Raw genomic sequence first — 19,026 nt, forward strand, 5'->3', positions numbered from 1 at the left:
TTTGACTACTGTGGAATATTCTGGTACAAATACAATGTAGCTATATTATAGGATGTGCAGCTTTCAAATGTACAGTCAGCCATGACTTGATTTTTGAGTCATGCAGTGCTGATGTATAGGAAACAGGTGATTTGTCTCTGTAAATGGCACTGAATGTTATTTTTGGAATGACAGCTAGAACACACAGATCTGAAAGGCAAACTTGCAAACCACACTTCAGCCCGAAAGGTGTTGATCAAAAAACTGCTAAGAATTATCATTACAGAGAACTTACCGCGGCCTTAAGATAGTAACAAAGAGAAAGAAAAAGAAAAAAGTTTTACTGAGGAAAATAAGGAGGAATTACACTGGATATGACAAATACATTAAACCAGACAGTATTATTTAAGATGTTTAATAATTTCTGTCAGAAATATCTATCATGCTTTTTATTCTACAGAATCAATATAGAAATCAAAGCAAGACTGTTAATCAGGATACTGTATGAAGCCAAAGTTAATAGATTTTGACTGTATTTTACAGTTGAAAAAGTGATGTTAAACAATGCTCACCTGTCCAAAGAATGCTACTCTGAAATAAGTGCCAAGTAGTCTCTTGCCTGTATGCATAACTTCTGTTACTTTGCTGTATGCCCGATGAAGTGTGTCGTATAGATGAGCTAGTCTCTAAAAAACACCACACAATTTTGGAAAGGCAGTACTTAGCAATTGTTCCTATTTATTTTAAACATAAAAGCATGTTAAGTAGAAAAAGCTCTTGCAGTTACTCACATCAACCTCCTAAGAGAAATGTATTAACACCAAACCACAGTACCATGAATTAGGATGTTACAAGCAATGAAGTTAAGACACTAAGGACTAGACTGTTATAGTCCTTCTAGTCCTCACTAAAAGAAAAAGCAGAGAGGGAATATCATCTTACTTCTTCTATGCTCCTCTCCTGAGAGAGAAGCTCAGTACCCTGTCCTCCAACAATGGCCAGTGCCAGATGCTCCAAATGGAATGAAAAGAACAGAGAAATTATCGAGTCATCCAGCCCCAGCTTCTGGCTGTCTACAGCTCAGGGACACCCAGAAGATGCACTGCACTAAAAAACACACACAGCTGGCCCATGCTAGTGGACTTGGGCTAAGGAGCTGTTTAATTTTGGTGTAGATGTTTGGACTCTGGGATCCTCCCACTTTTTCAGAATCCCAGAGTCTGGGCTCTAGTCCTAACCTGAACATCTACACAGGGGTGTCCAAAGTGGAAGGTGGGTCCCCTCAGGGGTCAGGGGCATGAAATTTCATATGGAGGAGGTACAGCAGGATCTGCTGGGTCTCTGGCTCATTCAGCTCATCAAAATGCTGACATATGTCACCGTTTTCATGTATGTTTATTTACATTTATATACCTATTTATAAACTTTTTACATTTTACATACTTATTTTCTTACACATACCAAGAGGTGTTTGTTTTTTTTAATCCCAATATGATTAAATTAGACAGGGTGGGGAGCCCCGCTAATTGCAGGGACAAAAAGGGGGACCAGATGTAAAAAGTTTGTTTATCCCAATCTGTACTGCAAGTAACAGATTCTTAAGCCCAAGCCTCTTCACCTGAGTCAGGTAGCATGGACCAGTCACAGGTTTTTAACTGCAGTACAGATATAACCCCAGAACATGGAGTTGTTGCCATGATCATCTTGGCTAAAGGCCACTGATCACCCATGAGGTTGCTCAGTTCTTTTTTGAGCCCAGTTACTCTTTTGGGCCTTCACATCCCCTGGCAAGAGTTCCAGGTGTTGACTGTCCATTCTGTAAAGTAGTACATTATTTTAGTTTAAAACACATTGCATATTAATTTCATTCAGTGACCCATTGTGCATTATATGAAGGGATAAATGAAATTTCCTTGTTCACTTTTTCCACCTCATTCATGATTTTATAGACCTTTACCACATGCTCCATTAATGATTTCTCTTCTAAGATGAACAAGTGTTTTTAAACCCTCTGCAGATGGAAGCTGTTTGATATTTGTCCCTTTCCTAGAGGGTGACCATTGGTCTCGTATCGGGCAGGATGATCCCGTATTTGGGATGCCAAAAAGGCATCCCAACTTATTTTTTAAAAGGGACTCACTGTCCCGTATATGGGCCACCCCCTCCCCCGACCTCACTTCACTGAGCATCAGAGAAGCAGAGGGAGCATGGGCAGCTCATTTTCCTGCCCATTTGCTGACAGAAGGTACAGAAGGAATGAGGGGGCTGTGCAGGCACATAACCCCCATATTTGGGACAGGGAGATAAGGTCACCCTACTTTCCTAATAGCTCTTAACATAGTTAGCTTTTCTGAATGCCACTGCACACTGAGCAGATGTCAGAAGTATCCACAGCAGCAACGAAGGGTCCTGTGGCACCTTATAGACTAACAGAAAAGTTTAGAGCATGAGCTTTCGTGAGTTAACTCACTTGTTGCATCTGAAGAAGTGAGTTAACTCACGAAAGCTCATGCTCTAAACTTTTCTGTTAGTCTATAAGGTGCCACAGGACCCTTCGTTGCTGCTACAGATCCAGACTAACACGGCTACCCCTCTGATACTTGACAACAGAAGTATCCACAGTGAGTCTTTCTTAACAGGTAATAGGTAATTTAGATCCCACCATTTTGCCTACATAGTTGGAGCTATTTTTGCTAATGGGGATTACTGTGCACTTATCAACCTTGAATTTTATCTGCCATTTTGTTGTCCAGTCACCCATTTTTAGGAGATCTCTTAATTCCTTGCTGTCAGCTTTGAATTTAATCTTGAATAATTTAGTATCTGCAAATACTACAGTGTCTGCAAATTTTGCCACCTCAGTGTTGACTACTTTCCAAATCACTGACGGATATGTGGAACAGCAAAGGTCCTGGTAGAGATCCTTAAGGGACTCCACTATTTTGCACCTCTCCATTATGAAAGCTACCATTTATTTCTACTCTGTTTCCTATCTTTTAAACAGATTCTGAGCCATGGAGGACTTTACCTGTTATTTGAGAACAGTTTAATTTTTGTAAGAGCTTTTGGTGAGGGTCTTGTTAAATGCTTTCTGAAATTACACTTTGCCCACGTTTTTTGACACCTTCAAAGAATTCTAATAGATTGGTGAAGCTTCATTTCTATAAAACAAAAATCATGCTGAGTCTTCCCCAGCATATGGTGTTTTGCCATGTGTCTGATAATACTGTGCTTTAGTTTCGGCCCAGTTTTGTTGGTACTGAAGTTAGGCATACTAGCCCATAATTGCCAGGAATGTCACTGGAGCTTTTCTTTCTTTTCTTTCTTTTTAAAAAACAAAACAAAACAAAACAAAACAAAACCCAAAAGCCGAAATCACTCATTTTCCTGCCCATCTGCTGACAGAAGGAGTGAGGGGGCTGTGTAGGCACATAACCCCCTATAACAGCTCTGTATTACTGTGGAACTGGGGCTCTGATCTGGCCCACACTGACTTACCAAAGGTCACACAAAATAAATACAGTTCATCCCTCAGTGTTATCAATATTGCATTTTCAATACGATTTTACATTACAGCAACATAATATCAAATGCATACTGAATAAAGCTCATGAAAAACAATCTTGAGAGCAACAATACTAAATGCTAAAAAGTGCTAAATATGTGCAACTCCAACTAACTTGAACGGTTGTTAAAGATGTTCAAAACCTCTTTGGACCTGACTTGTATTTCACACTAGTTTTCCAGTTGGAAAACAATGCTGAAAATAACCTCATTACACTAGATTTTCAATATATGTACACACATGTAGGGTCTTGCTTCCCCTGTATATAAGACAGATTTTCATAAAAGAAATCTGTTTTTGCACATTGATTTTAATAGTAAGCACAGTATAAATTCCAATAATGAAAGGCAAATACAAAAGTATTCAGTTCTTCAAGTTGTAAATGAAGCAGGACCTGTGAAAGTGAAAGACCAAACTTTAAACTTCATTTAAATTTGAACAAATATTTCAATTAAAATTGTACTGATAGTGCGTTATTCAGAGAAGTTGATAGAGCATACTGTTAGATTCAAAAGACTAGATTGTTTTCACAAATTTTAAAAAACAGAAGCCTATCAAATACCTCAAAATCCCTCCGTTTTTCATAAATGGGAATGATAAGTTTGTAGATGTCAGCAATCAGTTCATATCGTTCAGCCTTCCAGAGTCCATCTGCACATTGCTCTAACAGTTCCATAAGCACATCCTAAAGTTAAAAAGTACAGTTTAGTTACTTTGCACTGTTTTGTAATGTTTACATTACAGAACTTCGCAAGGAAAGAGACAGTTTGTTGGGGTGGAGGGGAAAACAACAACTCCCAAATAAAAAAATACATAAAGTCACAGTGTTTTCAGACAGAGTGTTGGTTTAGAAAAATCCAACACAATTTAACAAAAACACAAACACAGTTTTGGATGCAAATACATACACTTTGCATTTACTTTATATAGCATTTTGTTTTAGAGAACTTAGAAGTCCAAGTACACTATGCCCAATGGATTGCTCCATGGAAGTACAACTAGCAAAAAACATGCTTGCCTCATAGAGCCTTTGTTCTGTGTATGTTTACATGCAGGTCAAACTAATACATTTTATAAATCACATTTCAGAAGCCATATTTATAAAGCAAAAGTTCTGTTTGTGAAAAAACATTATTTTATAAACAGCTAAATGGATACAACACTAGCTGGCTATTTCAAAGTAGCTGGCACAACGTTGAAATAGCATGCGTCATGTCTACACACGCCGTGCGCTATTTCGACGTTGAAATCAACTGTAGGTGGTTAGACGTCGAAATCGCTATTCCTATCCGGAGATGGGAACAGTGCCCTATTTCAACGTTCAACATCGAAGTAGGGCATGTGTAGATGATCTGCCTCCTGCTACATCGAAATAGCGGGGTCCTCCATGGCAGCCATCAGCTGAGGGGTTGAGAGACGCTCTGTCCAGCCCCTGCAGGGCTCTATGGTTGCCGTGTGCAGCAGCCCTTGGCCCAGGGCTTCTGGCTACTGCTGCTGCTGTAGCTGGGAGTCCATGCTGTGTGCACAGGGTCTGCAACCGGTTGTCGGCTCTGTGGACCTCGTGCTGTGCAGGCTGAGTATGTCTGGGAGGTGCGCTTTAAGGGAGTGGCTTGCTCTTGCCCCAGAAGAGCTAGTCCAGCCTGTGACCCCATCTGCAGGCTTTTCTGGCCCCTTATTTCAATGGAGAGCGCTTGTGTGTGTGGATGCTCCGTATTTCCTTCTGGGGTGGCTCCTTTCGACATTCCCCGTTGCTACTTTGACGCTGAACATCAACGGCACCAGCCTCAGAGGACATGTAGATGATACGCGTCCAAGTAGCCTATTTCGATGTTCTTACTTTGAAATAGGCTACTTCGATGTAGTGTACTAATGTAGATGTAGCCTTATTGTTTAGTGTCCACAAGGACTACCCAATTAATTATATTTTCAGTAGTTATCTGCATTACAGTACTGTAATAGGTACTCAAAAGTATGTACTTATTAATACACATCAAGTGAACTTGAATGTGATATACAGGTTGCACCTCTGATATCTGGTACTTTCTCATCCAGCAAATCTGTGGTCTGGCATGACCACAGATATTGCTAGATGAGAGTAGTGGCTGGTGCAGGAGCCCCCACAGGGCGAGAAGCCAGAGCCCCCACAGTCCCTCAGCAGCAGGGGTGGCAGGGCAGGAGCCCCCACCAATCCCATGGCAGTGCGGGTGGCTGGGAGCTAGGACCTTCTACCTGTCCCATGGCAGCAGGGGCTGGAAGGATGCACGGGTCTGAGAGACAGAGCTCCCTTTGGCTCCATGGCAGCCTGGGCTGGGACTGGAGGCTGCAAGCTGGTGCTGATCACAGGGCTTTCTGCAAGCAGAAGCCCTACACCTCACTTATATGGTAAATTCTCTTGTCTGGGACCAGTCAAGTCCTGAGCATGCTGGATAAAGGAGGTGCAACCTGTACCATGTCTGAAATGAAGAGGTAAATGATAAGAGCAGGAATATTTAAGAAACTGTGAAATATGAAGAAGTAGAAAAGGCTACTTGAGCATAGCACTCCTGGCTTTATTTTTTGTTTTTAACCCTATCTTTCCTGTTGTAAGAAGATTAGTCAGGGCAAACACGTTATGTACTTAACGGTTGTACTATTTTGCACAATATTTTTCTTCTATGCACTTCACTTCTATGCTCCATTCTTCAACATCACAGAATAGATATGTTATTAAAATATTAAATATTAGAATAACAAAACAGATTTCTTTCAGGATTGGAGGAATAAGTAGAATATTTTAATGTGGCCAAATTACAAACAACATTTGTTTCATATGGATTAAAAGCTTTACACACATCAGCAGATATAAATAAATACACAAAATTGTTACCTAAGTAAAATATTAACTTCATATTAGTCTTGTATATACGCTTTATTCCTTAGTACACAATTGTGGCCAATGTATTTTATTTCTGTAAGTGGTACTGACATGGAACTAATTTTCATTCAGTGCAGTTTCAACAGACATGGTAAAATCTGACAATCAGTTTGCTTTCATTTGCTTTGTTTGGGTCAACATTTAATGTTTAGAAGTACTAGGTCCACAACTTCCATGCACTTCAATATATTAAACAGATCCCATACTGTGGAACTGGTAACTTTTTGACTATAAACTGTCTCATCCTGTTTTGCTTTTCCATTCCCTTTGTCATCTGTAGATTGCTGGACTAGTGAACTATGCAATTTAAAATGGGAGACATCAAATTTTGAAAGTGAATATATTACACTCCCATCACTCAAATCTGACATATCTTATGCTAAATTAGGCTACAATTTTTTTAAAGAAATTATATAGAATGTATTGTTGCGGAAGACAGGTCCCTGTAGGGAATAAAATCATCTTTGCTGTCTCTTTAGCTGTGCCTTCTGTGCTCTGCCCTGTTTGATGAAGAGTACAGAATCACCTAAAGAATTTAATCTTTAATTTTCTATCTGTAGACAACAGGATACATGATTATGCAAGAGATGGTTTACAGCTTTAGCACTTTAACTCTGTTGCCTTGATGTAGTGTATTGTCTGAGTATTTCACTCAATATGGATTTTAACCATAACTTTATTATATAGCTATCTAGGACTACCCAGCAGATAACGTACAGGTTGCACCTCTCAAAACCAGAATGCTCTCTTCCAGCAACATTAGTCGTCCAGTAGGATCACTGATGTTAATGGGTCAAAGAGCCCCAAGCTCATAGGCTACTATAAAGAGGGCAAGTGGGAGCCCACTGACAAAGGGCTGGCAGCCCACTGCAGGAGAGGCTAGGAGCTTGTGTTCCTGGTGCCAGCTCCCCAGCAGAGGCCTCTGCCCAGCTCCTTGTTGCAGTTTCCTGCCCAAGGCTAGAACAGCTCTCCAGCTCTCTGTGCAAGCCAGAGCCAGCTCACCGATCGGGACTGGAGCTGGCAGCCCGTCAAAGGCTTGTGCTGGTTCCCTGGCCATGGCCGAAGCCAGCTCCTCAGCTCCCTGTGCGGACTCCCTGGCAAAGGCTGGAACCAGCAGCCCATCAGAAGCTTGTGCCAGCTTCCCGGAGGGGGTTGGGTTGAGCCAGCAACCTGTCTGGGGCTGGAACTGGCTCCCTGGCTGCAGCTTCTGGAGCCACAGCCATGCAGGGTCAGGGCTAGTGGTATCAGGCCAGCAGGGGTCAGCTGCAAGTAAGGGGGCCTTTAGGCCTGGGTGAGAGTGTGTGGGTGAGTGCAAGGCAGGGGGCCCACCCCTTGTCCAGCAAATTCCTTCATTTGAGATGGCTCCAGTCCAGAGAGTGCTGGATGAGGGAGGTGCAAACTGTATACATGACCATTGTCTTTTATGCCTACAGGCGTGTAGGGCAGCAACAAAGGTCCTCCACTTCTGTCTGTCTAGCCAGCCTCTCAAAAGTGCCCCAAGTGTGATTCATGCTCTTCATTTCTACTTCAACAGTTCAGCACTGTCTTGCATCGTTCTCATTTCTGCTTCTCTGCAGGGGCCTAGTGCACAGCAGTTTTTGTGATGGTGCTTCCATCTTTCCCAAGCATGTGCCCAATCCACCTCCAGCGCCTTTTCGTAATGATGGTGGCCATGTCATCTTGCTTGCAACATGCAAGCAGGTCCTGATTCAAAATTATTCTTGGCCAAAAAATATGGAAGATCCTCTGAAGACTTTTGGTGTGAAAGGTCAACAATTTACTGAGGTTGTACTCTGTCATTCACCATCATTCTGATCCATATAACAACATTGATAAGACACAGCTCTGATAAAGCTTCAGTTTGGTGTGGATGTTGTACTGTGATGATTTTCACACAGCAATCGGACTTATGAAGACATTCCTGGCTTTACTGAGTCCACTCTGAATATCACTTCTGACACCTCCATCCTGTCTGATGATCTCCCCAAGTAGGTAAATCTCCCTGTGGCAGGTAGGTCATGATCATCGATCTTGACTGATGCTGGTGTCTCAATGTTTAGGATCATGACTTCAAAAAAGGTAATCATTTGAGTAAATATGGATTTGCCAACATGTATACAGTTGAGGCAAATTCATATTTACTCAAACCTGGGGCTTTCAACAGCCCCACTTCATTTCTACCCAGGTCCCCTAGTCAACCCATGGCTTGGACCTTACCATGCACCACCCTTGGTAGGAGAGCTAAAGTGGGCTATGACAATGGAGGAAGAAGGCACTTGGCTCCCTGCCATACCTATCACAGAAATCCCCAACCTCTTCCCTCATCCAGCACCTCTTCTTATATCTTTTGCCTGGCCATTTACCTGGTGATTGGATGCCTTCCCTATGGAGGACTTGCACTGAACATTGGCCCTCATTGACAAAATAAACGTGACACCTTGTGACCTCTTTCCTTCTTACCAGAAATGTTCTCCTTGACACCTCCTGTGGGGTAGCCAAAAAACTCACAATCCTGGGGGTAAGTCAGTGCTGCAAAGCCGACCACCGGTGGTCTTCTGTAGCAGTCTCTGATCTCAAATGTCTCCTGTTTTTATTTCAGTATTGCCAAACAATGAGCTGTTATTATTTATACCAGAAGCCCTGTTGCAGTTCCGCTTGCAAGTGGAAGCTGGGCTGGTAGAAAGTTCCAGACAGAAACTTCTTGTACTGGTCTTGCGCTGGCTAGGGGAGAACTCCATCAAGGGAGCTAGACTGGGTCCCTGGCTGGAGCGGGAACTGGGCTGGCATGGTGTGGGTGGGGAGCCCTCTGTTGGGGGGAGGGGGTTGGCTAAGCCCTGCACTAGCTGGGGAGGGGCTGGGGCAGGTAGTGGGGTTGGAAGGGGAGGGTGGAACGTGGTAGAACTTTGTCTGGACAGACAGACGGATGGACACAACACAAACAATATATGTGATTGGGGCTGCTAAGTGCAGTAGTCATAGAACAGAGGACCTTGTTGCACCAAGCACTATATTGTGGTACACAAGCTGCTCGAGTAGATTGACTTTCCTTAGACTATCCCTGAACTCCCTGTACAAAAGGATGGCAAGTACCTTAGTGGGGACTGAATTCATTAATGCTTGGCTGAAGCATAACCAATACATTTCTATCTTCTTAATAGCAAAGAGAGCAATGTGAATAGGAAAAACAATGTTTCTCAAGGCCACACTGTAATTTGTTCAGATGGTGTCTTCAGTAGTTAGTCATCCAAGTAAAAGGAGAAAAACCTGTCAGTTAACAAGCTAGTAGTATTCGAGAGTATTAATTACAATTGACACTACACTCAGCACAGTATCAGATTGAGATAAGGGTAGCTCCTGCCCTGAAAATCTTAGCATAGGATACAGCCACAAAGTAGTAGTGCACTAGAAAATTCAGTTGATGGAACAACAGACCACTCACGTAGCATCTAGAAGTAAGCTTGTAACAACTTTTGGAACAGGAATAGTCAATTAGTTTTTGTGAGGGTCCAAATTGTTTGTTTTTCCTTTTTTGTCAATGTACAACACCAGAGAACATAAAATTCTGAATACTAATTTTAGCAGTCGTAGTCATTGTTATCTTCAAACTATGTCAGGGTCCATTCAAAAGTGGCTGGTAGTTCAGATTTAGCGTGCAGTCTGCCTATGGACTATCTCATCTTAGGCTGCCTACACTGAGATAAAACTGAATTTATTAACATTGATTTTGTAACTCTGGAATTTATAAATTTGATTTTGACTATCCTCACCTCCCCACATGCTCCTCACAAAGTCAACTTATTGTTGCCACACTCAATTGGCAAACCGACTGTTGCAATAGTGCACTGTGGGAACCTATCCCACAGTTCCCTCTTCCCAGTAGCATTCTGTGCATGCTTGCTGTTCTTTTACATCTTCCCACACTGCATTTTCCTCATTCCCCTCCTGTGTTAAGCAAACGTCCATTTTTTATGTTGGAAGGAAGGAAAAGTAGGGCACCAAGATAGATGGCAATGTTAATAGAACCCTATTTCTTCTGTAACTGAATTCTCAACTGGCCATTGACTGACTGCCCCCACCTCCTGTGATTACATCCAGTCTCTGAAAATAATACAGGGGCCCTGAAAAGCTTGAAGAAAAAGATAACAGTTTTGAAAAATGAGAGTTGCTGAGAGCATTTGGCTTCCCAGTGCACTATAAAGCTTCTGTGCTCAGGCTGTGTTCTCAACGGGCCATCCACTGACAGTCCCCCCTCCTGTGATTGCATCTGATCCCTGAACATAACACAGGGACAGAATGTATTCTCAGCTGGCTCCCCACCCACTCTGCCCCGCATGAAGAGGTCCAAAGTTAGAAGAAAGAGGATAGAAAAGTCTAGGAAAAAAGATTTTTGTCTTCCTCTTCACTACAGAGACATTGCCAACATGGGGGATGGCAGGGAAATCACATATACTGGACTTATAATGGAAACAGGAATCTCAACTGGCTTTCTACCCTGTGTTTTTTTTGGGCGGGGGGGTCAAAGCATGGAGAAAAACAGGAAACGTTAGGAAGAAGATTTTATAACAGAAATAGCAAACCAGCAGGTGTCTGCAATGGGCAGCAAGCCCCCGAAAATATTATTGACAGGATGAGGGACATGGTCGGCAGATGCAGTGCTGGTTGAAATGTTGAAGTAGCTGAAGTAGTCCCCACAACTATCTTAGCCACCAGGGGAGACTTCTCTCCCCGGCAGCAAGCCCCAGAATATCTTAGCTGCTGGGGGGAGGGGGCAACAAGCCCCATGGGTCCATTACTAGGAGTGTGGAGAGGCTTTAGTGAAGGGCCAGTTGAAGTAGTTTCCCTGAATATCTTAGCCACCAGGAGAGACATCCCCCTGGTGGTAGCAGGCCCCCAAAAATCTTTCCCACTCTTGAAGCCCTAACCACATGCAAGCCAGGACATGGTGCTCTCTGGCAACATTGTCAGCACTGAATGGCAGGCATGTCCTATTATTGGGTCAGGAGCTATCCATGTGTTATGGCTGAGCATGGGAAAGACCCCTACTACATGGTGCCTGTGGGGGAGGAAAGGGATTTTCATGCACAAATGTAAACCACTGAGAAGTAGTTTCTTGGCCTCTTATGTGATCACAACAGCCTTGCTGCCAGGTGGTGTCGTGTGGAAACAGCTGGCACAAGGCTAACAGCAAAGACAGACAGAAATATGACCCCCCAGCCACAGGCTTCCTGGTCCTGATTTGAAATTCATGGTCTTCTTGTTACTTAATTCCTGCACATCTGGAAAGCAGCAGCCAGAGTGGAACACTGAGGGGCATTGTGGATTACATATGGGACAACTCTGGAGGCTAACGAATTTGACTTTAAGACATGATGCTTCCACACTGGTCTTTAATCAACTTTTGAATTCAAGCTTGATGCTATACCCGTTAAGTAATGGAGATATTATGATATCAATATTAGTGCTCCCTAAATCGAGCTAACTGTATTTACAGTGGAGAGAGTCACATGGTAGCATCACGCTAACTGCCTTAAATTTGAATCTCTCTCATAGTGTGGATGCAGCCTTAGAGTCATTGGGGTAAAGCAGACAGATGTGAGGGGCAGAGCTAAGAACTGGTTTGAGATTCTTTTTATTTCAAAAGAGGCACTTCATGACTGCAGGGTTAATAAATCCTAAAAGTCAGTTACAGGAAGACTGTGACCAACGTAAATTTTTCCATAAAGTTCTGTGATAAGCTTTCGAATGTAACGACAAACTCACATCAGTCTATCTTCTCAACCTGATCTTTGAAAAGGCAACAGGCTGGAAAGCAGGGGCCAAGGGCTCACCACAAGTAAGGGGGTTCGAGGAAGGAGACCTCCCTTCATCTGGCAAATTCCCTTGTTCAGGACTGGTCAAGTTGCAAGGGTGCCAGATGAGGGAAATGCAGCCTGTATGTAAAGGCTCGTCAGCTCAGTTAACATATTTTATAATTAACTCAAACAGTGAAACAGAAAAACTTGAAAAATCATAAAATCAACAATGAAAAGCAACAAATGTTTATATGAGTTGATTTTAATATATGGCAAACTCTGTTTTATCCGGTATTCAATCAACTGGAACTCTCAAATAACTGGCATAACTCTCAAACCTCGAGCCATGATGCTGCTTTCCCCTTCTTATTCTGCCGGAGAGCAGAACCGAGCACTTAAGCAACACCTGCCCCTTGGGGGCCAGCCCACTCAGTGCCAGCCCTGTGTCCCTCTGTACCACATGTGTGCACAGCCAGCTGTCTCCTCCACTCTCCCGCCCAGTGTCCACTGCCCAGAGTGGATCCCCACACAGCATGGCCATGTGCAAGCCCCACTTCACCATCTTTAAGCAGCTGCATGCAGTCCCCATCAACAGGACAGGGGCAGTAGTTGAGCAGGAGCCAGTGCTGGGGTGCAGGGAGAGATGAACTTGGTTACCGGTGGAGGGTGCAAACTGACGCCTACCTATGCTTCCCTCCAGTTGCTCTCTATAAAACAGAATATTTAAACATCCAGCGGCCTCCTGGTTGCTGGATATGAAAAAGTTAACTGCATGTGAATTTTGCCTACTCACTTCATTGAAGTGAACATCTTGCATGCCAACATCCTCCATCATCGAAGCCTCTTCATCTATATTTGGTGTGATGATTCTGAAAGCAGTACAGCCTTGTTTAAACACCCCTATTGTTGAAAAAGAACACACACACAATCAGTTAATTGCTATTCAAATATTCTTGAGCCACCTATGTTAAAAACAGTCCCTTAGTGAGGTGTCCACTTAGGATCTGACTGTTTGGCTTGAAAGTCATTCAGTGTTGGTAGAACTCTGGGATACACTGATGGCAGAAAGGAAAAGACAGTTACATGTTGAACACCTGTTACAGAAAAAAGTATTACTCATATTCATTCCATATTAGATGTGTGCTCTTGAGACATGGACTGGTGGAGAAAGTTTGTCCTCAGCAATACCCATAGGAGGATCAGAGCACCCACGGGGGGCAGCATCTGTTTCTGTTGGTGATGTACATCTGCACATGGCTTGGTGAATATAAAATTTATTCCACCCACAGATGGCAAAAATCAGAGAGAACACAGTCCATGATCCACCCTCCTTCCCACTGTTTGAGTTTTCAGCAGGAAGGAAGGAAGCTGAGGGGAGCTGGCAGCAACCATGATACCACACCAGGCAGGCACTACTCTAGAGGGCACCAGAGCTGATCCCCCTATTGACATTGCTGAGGAAAAAAACTCCCCCCACTCCCAAGCACTCATCTTACAGAAAACACTAGTCATGGAATGGACATGAAGAACACACAAGGAAAACGTAACTGTCTTTTCTCCTTCAAGGACTTGCTCAGGTCCATTCCCCATTAGGTGACTCCCAATCAGTACCAATGGAGATACGCAGGAGTTCACAAATGTGTAGACTGCAACACAGCTCTGCTGAATCCAGCATTGTTTCTAACCTGCTGAAGGGTGACTCTGGTTCTACAGACATTCTGGACAGAGATGCGTGCCAGGAAGGCCGATGAAGGTTTGAGTTCCCTCTAATTTTTTCATCCATGAGTGGAATACATTTTGTTATGTGCACCACAGCATGTGGGGATGTGTGCCACTGGTAGAAACACATGCTGCTGATTTTGGGTGGCTGAGTCTCCTCTGCTAATTAACTGTAGGGCAACCACCCAATTGCACAGCTTAGGAAACTCTGCGGAGGATGCCTGAACTCTATTCAAATAGGCTCTGACAGTTGGTGGTGGTGGGATCTCTGCTGGCTTGTAACATGTCTTTATGCAAGAGATGATCCAGTTTAAAACCTTATACCAGAAAATTAGGAAGCCCTTCATCCTATCCACTGTAGTAATGAAGAGCAGAGTTGGTAGGTTCTAGGTAAATAACCAAGGCATTTTGGATGTTCAGAGTGTGAAGAAGCTTCTCTTCCCTGTATTTGAGATGTCTGGGATAGAAGGGAGAAAAAGATGACCTCATATGTGGAAGGTAGACACCACCTTCAGAAGAAAGGATGGATGGAATTGTAGATAGACTTTGTCTTTATAGAAAACTGTTTTTGCTGACTCCGAGGACAAGGCTTCAATCTTACAGACTTGTTTTACTGATGTCACTACTACCAGGAAAATGATCTTTCATGTCAGTTGTAAAGGGAGCAGGAGCCCAGCTTCTGAAAGGGCAGGCCCATGAGTCTGAGAGAACCAACTTAAGATCCCACTATGGACATGTTTCCAGAGCCTTTTATAGCTTCTGCCTAGGGCAGATACAGCCTTTGTTCTCCTTATGGAAAAATCACAGGCCACAAGATGGTGTCACACGGATGACCTGCCCATGAAGAGGACCTCCCTCAGTCTCGGAGGCCCACAAGGAGCTGCTTGGAAGTGCAAGACCCTTTCGGGACGGCAAAGGAGTCCATCACAGTACATTGCCAAAGCTCACAACTTTACATACAACACCAATATGTGCACAGAAATAGCATAATTCAACCCAGCAAATCATGACCTTCCTGTAGAAACTTCACTTGGCACATACTGTACAAGATTTCTTGCAAATATGTAACAGTTGCTGCAACAGGGATCTCTGGTCATCATGTGGCGGGGGGAACATGGATACCTCTGTGGTAAAGTCTGTCAAGGCCTGAAACCTTTCTAGTAGCAGGCTCATTCTTGTGCAGGTGGAGTCAAGCACTGCTCCAATGAAGTCTATCCTTTGTACTAAAATTCATGTGGACTTTTGTTGATCACTAGTAATCCCAGGGAGCAGCACGTGGCTGGCAGTAAGGCAACAGCTCTCTGGACCTGAGACTTGGAGCTGCCTTTGACCAACCAGTCATTGAGATACAGGTATATCTGGATACCCTAGCACTGAAGGTAAGCCACCACACCAATCGTGCTGTAGGCAAGCCAAATGGGAAAGACCACAAATTGGTAGTGCATGGCACCAACCATAAATTGGAGGAAGCGTTTGCCTTGAGATAGTCTGACTCCTTCGGGTTGAGGGTGGCATATCAATCTCCTGGATCCAGGGAGGACAGGGAGACCCTGCAGAACATGTTAGCTTCTTTAGGTATCTGTTGAGGTCTCATGATTCCAGAATGGGACACAGACTGCTCTTGGCTTTTGGGACTAAAAACAATCAGGAATAAAACTCCTTGTTCCTACTCAAAAGGAACCTCCACCACACTCAGCTGCAGTAACACTTCAACCACCCACACGTGGAGATTTTGACAGAAGAGTCCCTGAAGCAGGGTATGAAAGAGGGATAGCAAAGGGGGTATAAAGAAACTTGAGGGTATGGTCCTGGGACATTGTGTTCAGGACACTGTAGTCTGAGATTAGAATAGTTTAGATTTATGGCACTGCAGCCACATAGCTGCACAGCTGCAGCTGTGCCACTGCAGTTCTTAGTACCCACCCGCCAGCTCAGGTAACTCCACTTCCCTAACAGGCAATATATATGTTGACAGGAGTGCTGTCTACAGTAAGGGTTAGGTCATCACAACTACGTCATACAGGAATGGGCATTTTCCACAATCCAGAGTGATGTAGTTATACTAAAATAGGTTTGTTGTATAGACCAGAGCTCAGACCAAATGAAGGAAGATCCACCTGCTGGGAAGCACAGAAAGAAGAGTTCATCTTAGAAGTAAATGATTCCAGAGTTCTGAGCACCACCTTGGGGTCACAGAACACATGTAGAACCCCGCTACTCTTGGCAGATGTGATGTATGTAACAAAGCAAATTCTGAAGTACAAAAAAAATGCTGACACTAATATCAATGGTTTGAGGAGGTCACTTGTCAGAGGTCTCAACACATGAGGTAGTTGCCATTTGGGAAAAAGTGGTCTGATTCTCAGTTTGATTAATTGGATTGCTCTAAGAAAATCTAGCTACTTGGGGGGTGGGGGGTCTCCTCCATGGAACCCATGAATCTCACACTACTGACACACTATGGTGCTAGATTGGACAACTTTGTTGAAGCTCCTTGGAGAAGTCCAAAATACTCTGAATTCCTGTAATTCGCCTCTTGTTCCTGGCATTGGCCACAGAACCTGGCACATTACAGAGTATACTTTCAGCGTCAATACTCTTCTAGATTAAAGTAGTATCTGGTGACTGGAGAAAAGGTCTAGAAAGATTATTGCTTCACTTTCAATTTCCAGTTCAATGCAGCGAGTTCAAGTCCAGATGACGAAAAAGACTTTGCAAGAGAATGCCATGTCTTTTTGAAAGATAACAGGTCCTGTTTCCAGCTCTGTAAACCACTCCTTGACCTTCAGTCTTTTATCAGGATTACCGTAATTTAATCTATCTTTATTTACTGCATCTGTTTCCCTAGTAACAGGAAGGTAGAACAGAGAGAAGACCCTGTGCACATCTGTGTGATAAAGTATGTGCTCACACTAAACTGGAGTCCACTTTCCTGGTGAAGTATTTTGGCTCCCCCATGTTGGCATAGGTGCAAGTAGGTCAGCTGAAAGATGGACAGATATTTAGATGATTAATTAAAATACCTTTTCCAGTCAATACTCAGAATTTGCTGAATGAGACCATCTTTTGGTTCAGGTCTCCTTTTATGTGAACCGAACCGAGAGACATGAGCAAGAGTACCAACTGCACGATTTCCACTGCTCCCTTATTTAGTGTTGGGTTCTTTGTTTCCCTTTGGTGGATGATGTATGTGACCGGTTGTGTTGGTTCCTCTTTAGACTGAATTGAAAACCATTAAAAGTGCCAGTTTGACTGCTGTGAACCCCTTTTTCCAAGCACTAGATACAAAAGTTGTTTGGGTCCTTAAGTATTCCCCGCAACTTTCCAGGCTGGCAGCAGTTACTAGAACCAGAATATTTGGAAGATATATGGGAATATCTTTGTGAGAACTGTCCTGGGCAAACCATTATTTTAAGGAGCTAACCTATGTCAAAATCTTTAACTGATCCTTCATGTGTTCTGGGGAACAGTCCCACTCCTTGAATGTGACTGATGCACGTAAGCACCTATGAACCGAATCCTCTGCACAACACTACAGGGCTTAGCAGCTGAAGGCCCAGTTCTATGGTAGGCCTCTTGAAGCTCTGGAACCATGTGAGAAGGCGCTCAGTCTTCTGGAATCTTTCTAGAGATGGATAGATCTTTGCCACTGAGGTGTCTATGTCCACTCCCATGTCAGTTATTTTGGTGAATGAATGTAGGAGCACCGACATGGATAACTAAGTTGTACATCTACAGAAGACGCAAAGTCAAAGACTTAGCTTTGTGTACTGCTGCCAGATGTGGAGCTCAAATTAAGATATGTCACCAAGGAAGGGATACAAGTGTATACAGTAAACTTTCATATCCAGCACCCCACACCTGGAGGTTACCAATGTTCAAATACACTGGATGGTGGAAAGGTATCCTCCCCTGTTCCCTGACATGCCTCTGTGCTTGCCTACAGTAGGCTCTCATTCCACTCCTGCTGCAGTGCAGTGGTGTCCTCGCTTGGATCCTCCACCTCTGCCTCCTCTTGCTCATGGCTCAGCTGGAGTACCAGCTCCTCCCACAGTCAGCTGCGCAGCCAAACTGCCCTTCGTCACCTGCACCTCCTTCCCCTGGGTGGCCTGCGGCAGGGCCTGGCTGTGCTGCTCCTGCTGCCATTGCACCTGCCCTGCACAGTGGGGCTCTTCTTAATCTGGCAGCTGGATCATCGCCTCTGGCTTCAGCTCATTGGTGGCTGTGCACTCAGGGGCACTCGTGGAGGTCTCTGGGGACCAGCACCAGATGGGGCAGCCTGCTCCACCCAGCTAACACAGCACCTCCCCTCAGTGGGGCTGCCTTGTCCCAGGCTGCCGGCTCGGGGTGCCCCATTGCCAAGGGCTGCAGGGAATGCGCTGCTCCCGTTGTGAGCAATGGGTGGGAGAGGACAGAGTGAGAGGTTGCTGAGAGCAGTGAAGCCCTTGGTCCTTGGAGGAAGAGGAGGCCTAAGCACAGGGATGGCACCTGCTGCCCATTGTTTGAGAATTCCAGTAGTCTGAATACAATTTAAAGGAGAGCTGGTGTAGTGTGTAATCTGAGTCTAGCTATGATTACCTCCCTAACCTTTGTAAAGACACTGACGACTAAGGACAGGACAAATGGTACTGACACTTCATGCTTTAAATGAAACTTAGAAACCTGTAGTAGCACTGAGAGGAATACTGAGGTATGCATTCACCAGAACCACTGAAATCAGAAAATCCCCCTTGAACAAGGATAATGCAAGAGGCCACAGACTACCCATCCAACATTTCAATTCTCTTATTCATTTGTTGAATTTTCTGAGACTAAGAATGGCTGAAATTTCTCCCTATGCACTTCTGAACATTGAATAAAATACAGAAGAACCCTGAAAATCTTTCTTCTCCGGAATGCCCTCTAATAGTCTCAGACATAAAAGATGAGAGATCTTGTGCTGGACCAGACTGCACTTTACAAGGTCGTTAGAGGTGGGGGACTCATTGACCAGTTGGGGGTAGAGCCTGTCATGTGAGGAAGTCTCTCAGTCTTATTATGTCCCTGATTCACTTGCC

At 43.9% G+C, this 19,026-nt stretch overlaps 1 protein-coding gene across 4 annotated transcripts in view; it reads right to left on the reverse strand.

The window, feature by feature from the left end:
* DOCK9 (dedicator of cytokinesis 9) overlaps positions 1 to 19,026 on the reverse strand; it is a 278,961-nt gene that overhangs the window by 20,519 nt on the left and 239,416 nt on the right. For all 4 annotated transcript variants that reach the window (XM_074989534.1, XM_074989526.1, XM_074989505.1 and 1 more), the window contains exons 45-47: positions 13,044 to 13,150; positions 4,107 to 4,229; positions 552 to 665 (exon numbers count right to left, since the gene is read on the reverse strand). In XM_074989534.1, coding sequence (XP_074845635.1) covers positions 552 to 665; positions 4,107 to 4,229; positions 13,044 to 13,150 — 344 coding nt within the window. The remainder of the gene's footprint in view (positions 1 to 551; positions 666 to 4,106; positions 4,230 to 13,043; positions 13,151 to 19,026) is intronic.

Source organism: Carettochelys insculpta, chromosome 1, assembly GCF_033958435.1.
Source record: "Carettochelys insculpta isolate YL-2023 chromosome 1, ASM3395843v1, whole genome shotgun sequence".
NCBI lineage: Eukaryota > Metazoa > Chordata > Testudines > Carettochelyidae > Carettochelys > Carettochelys insculpta.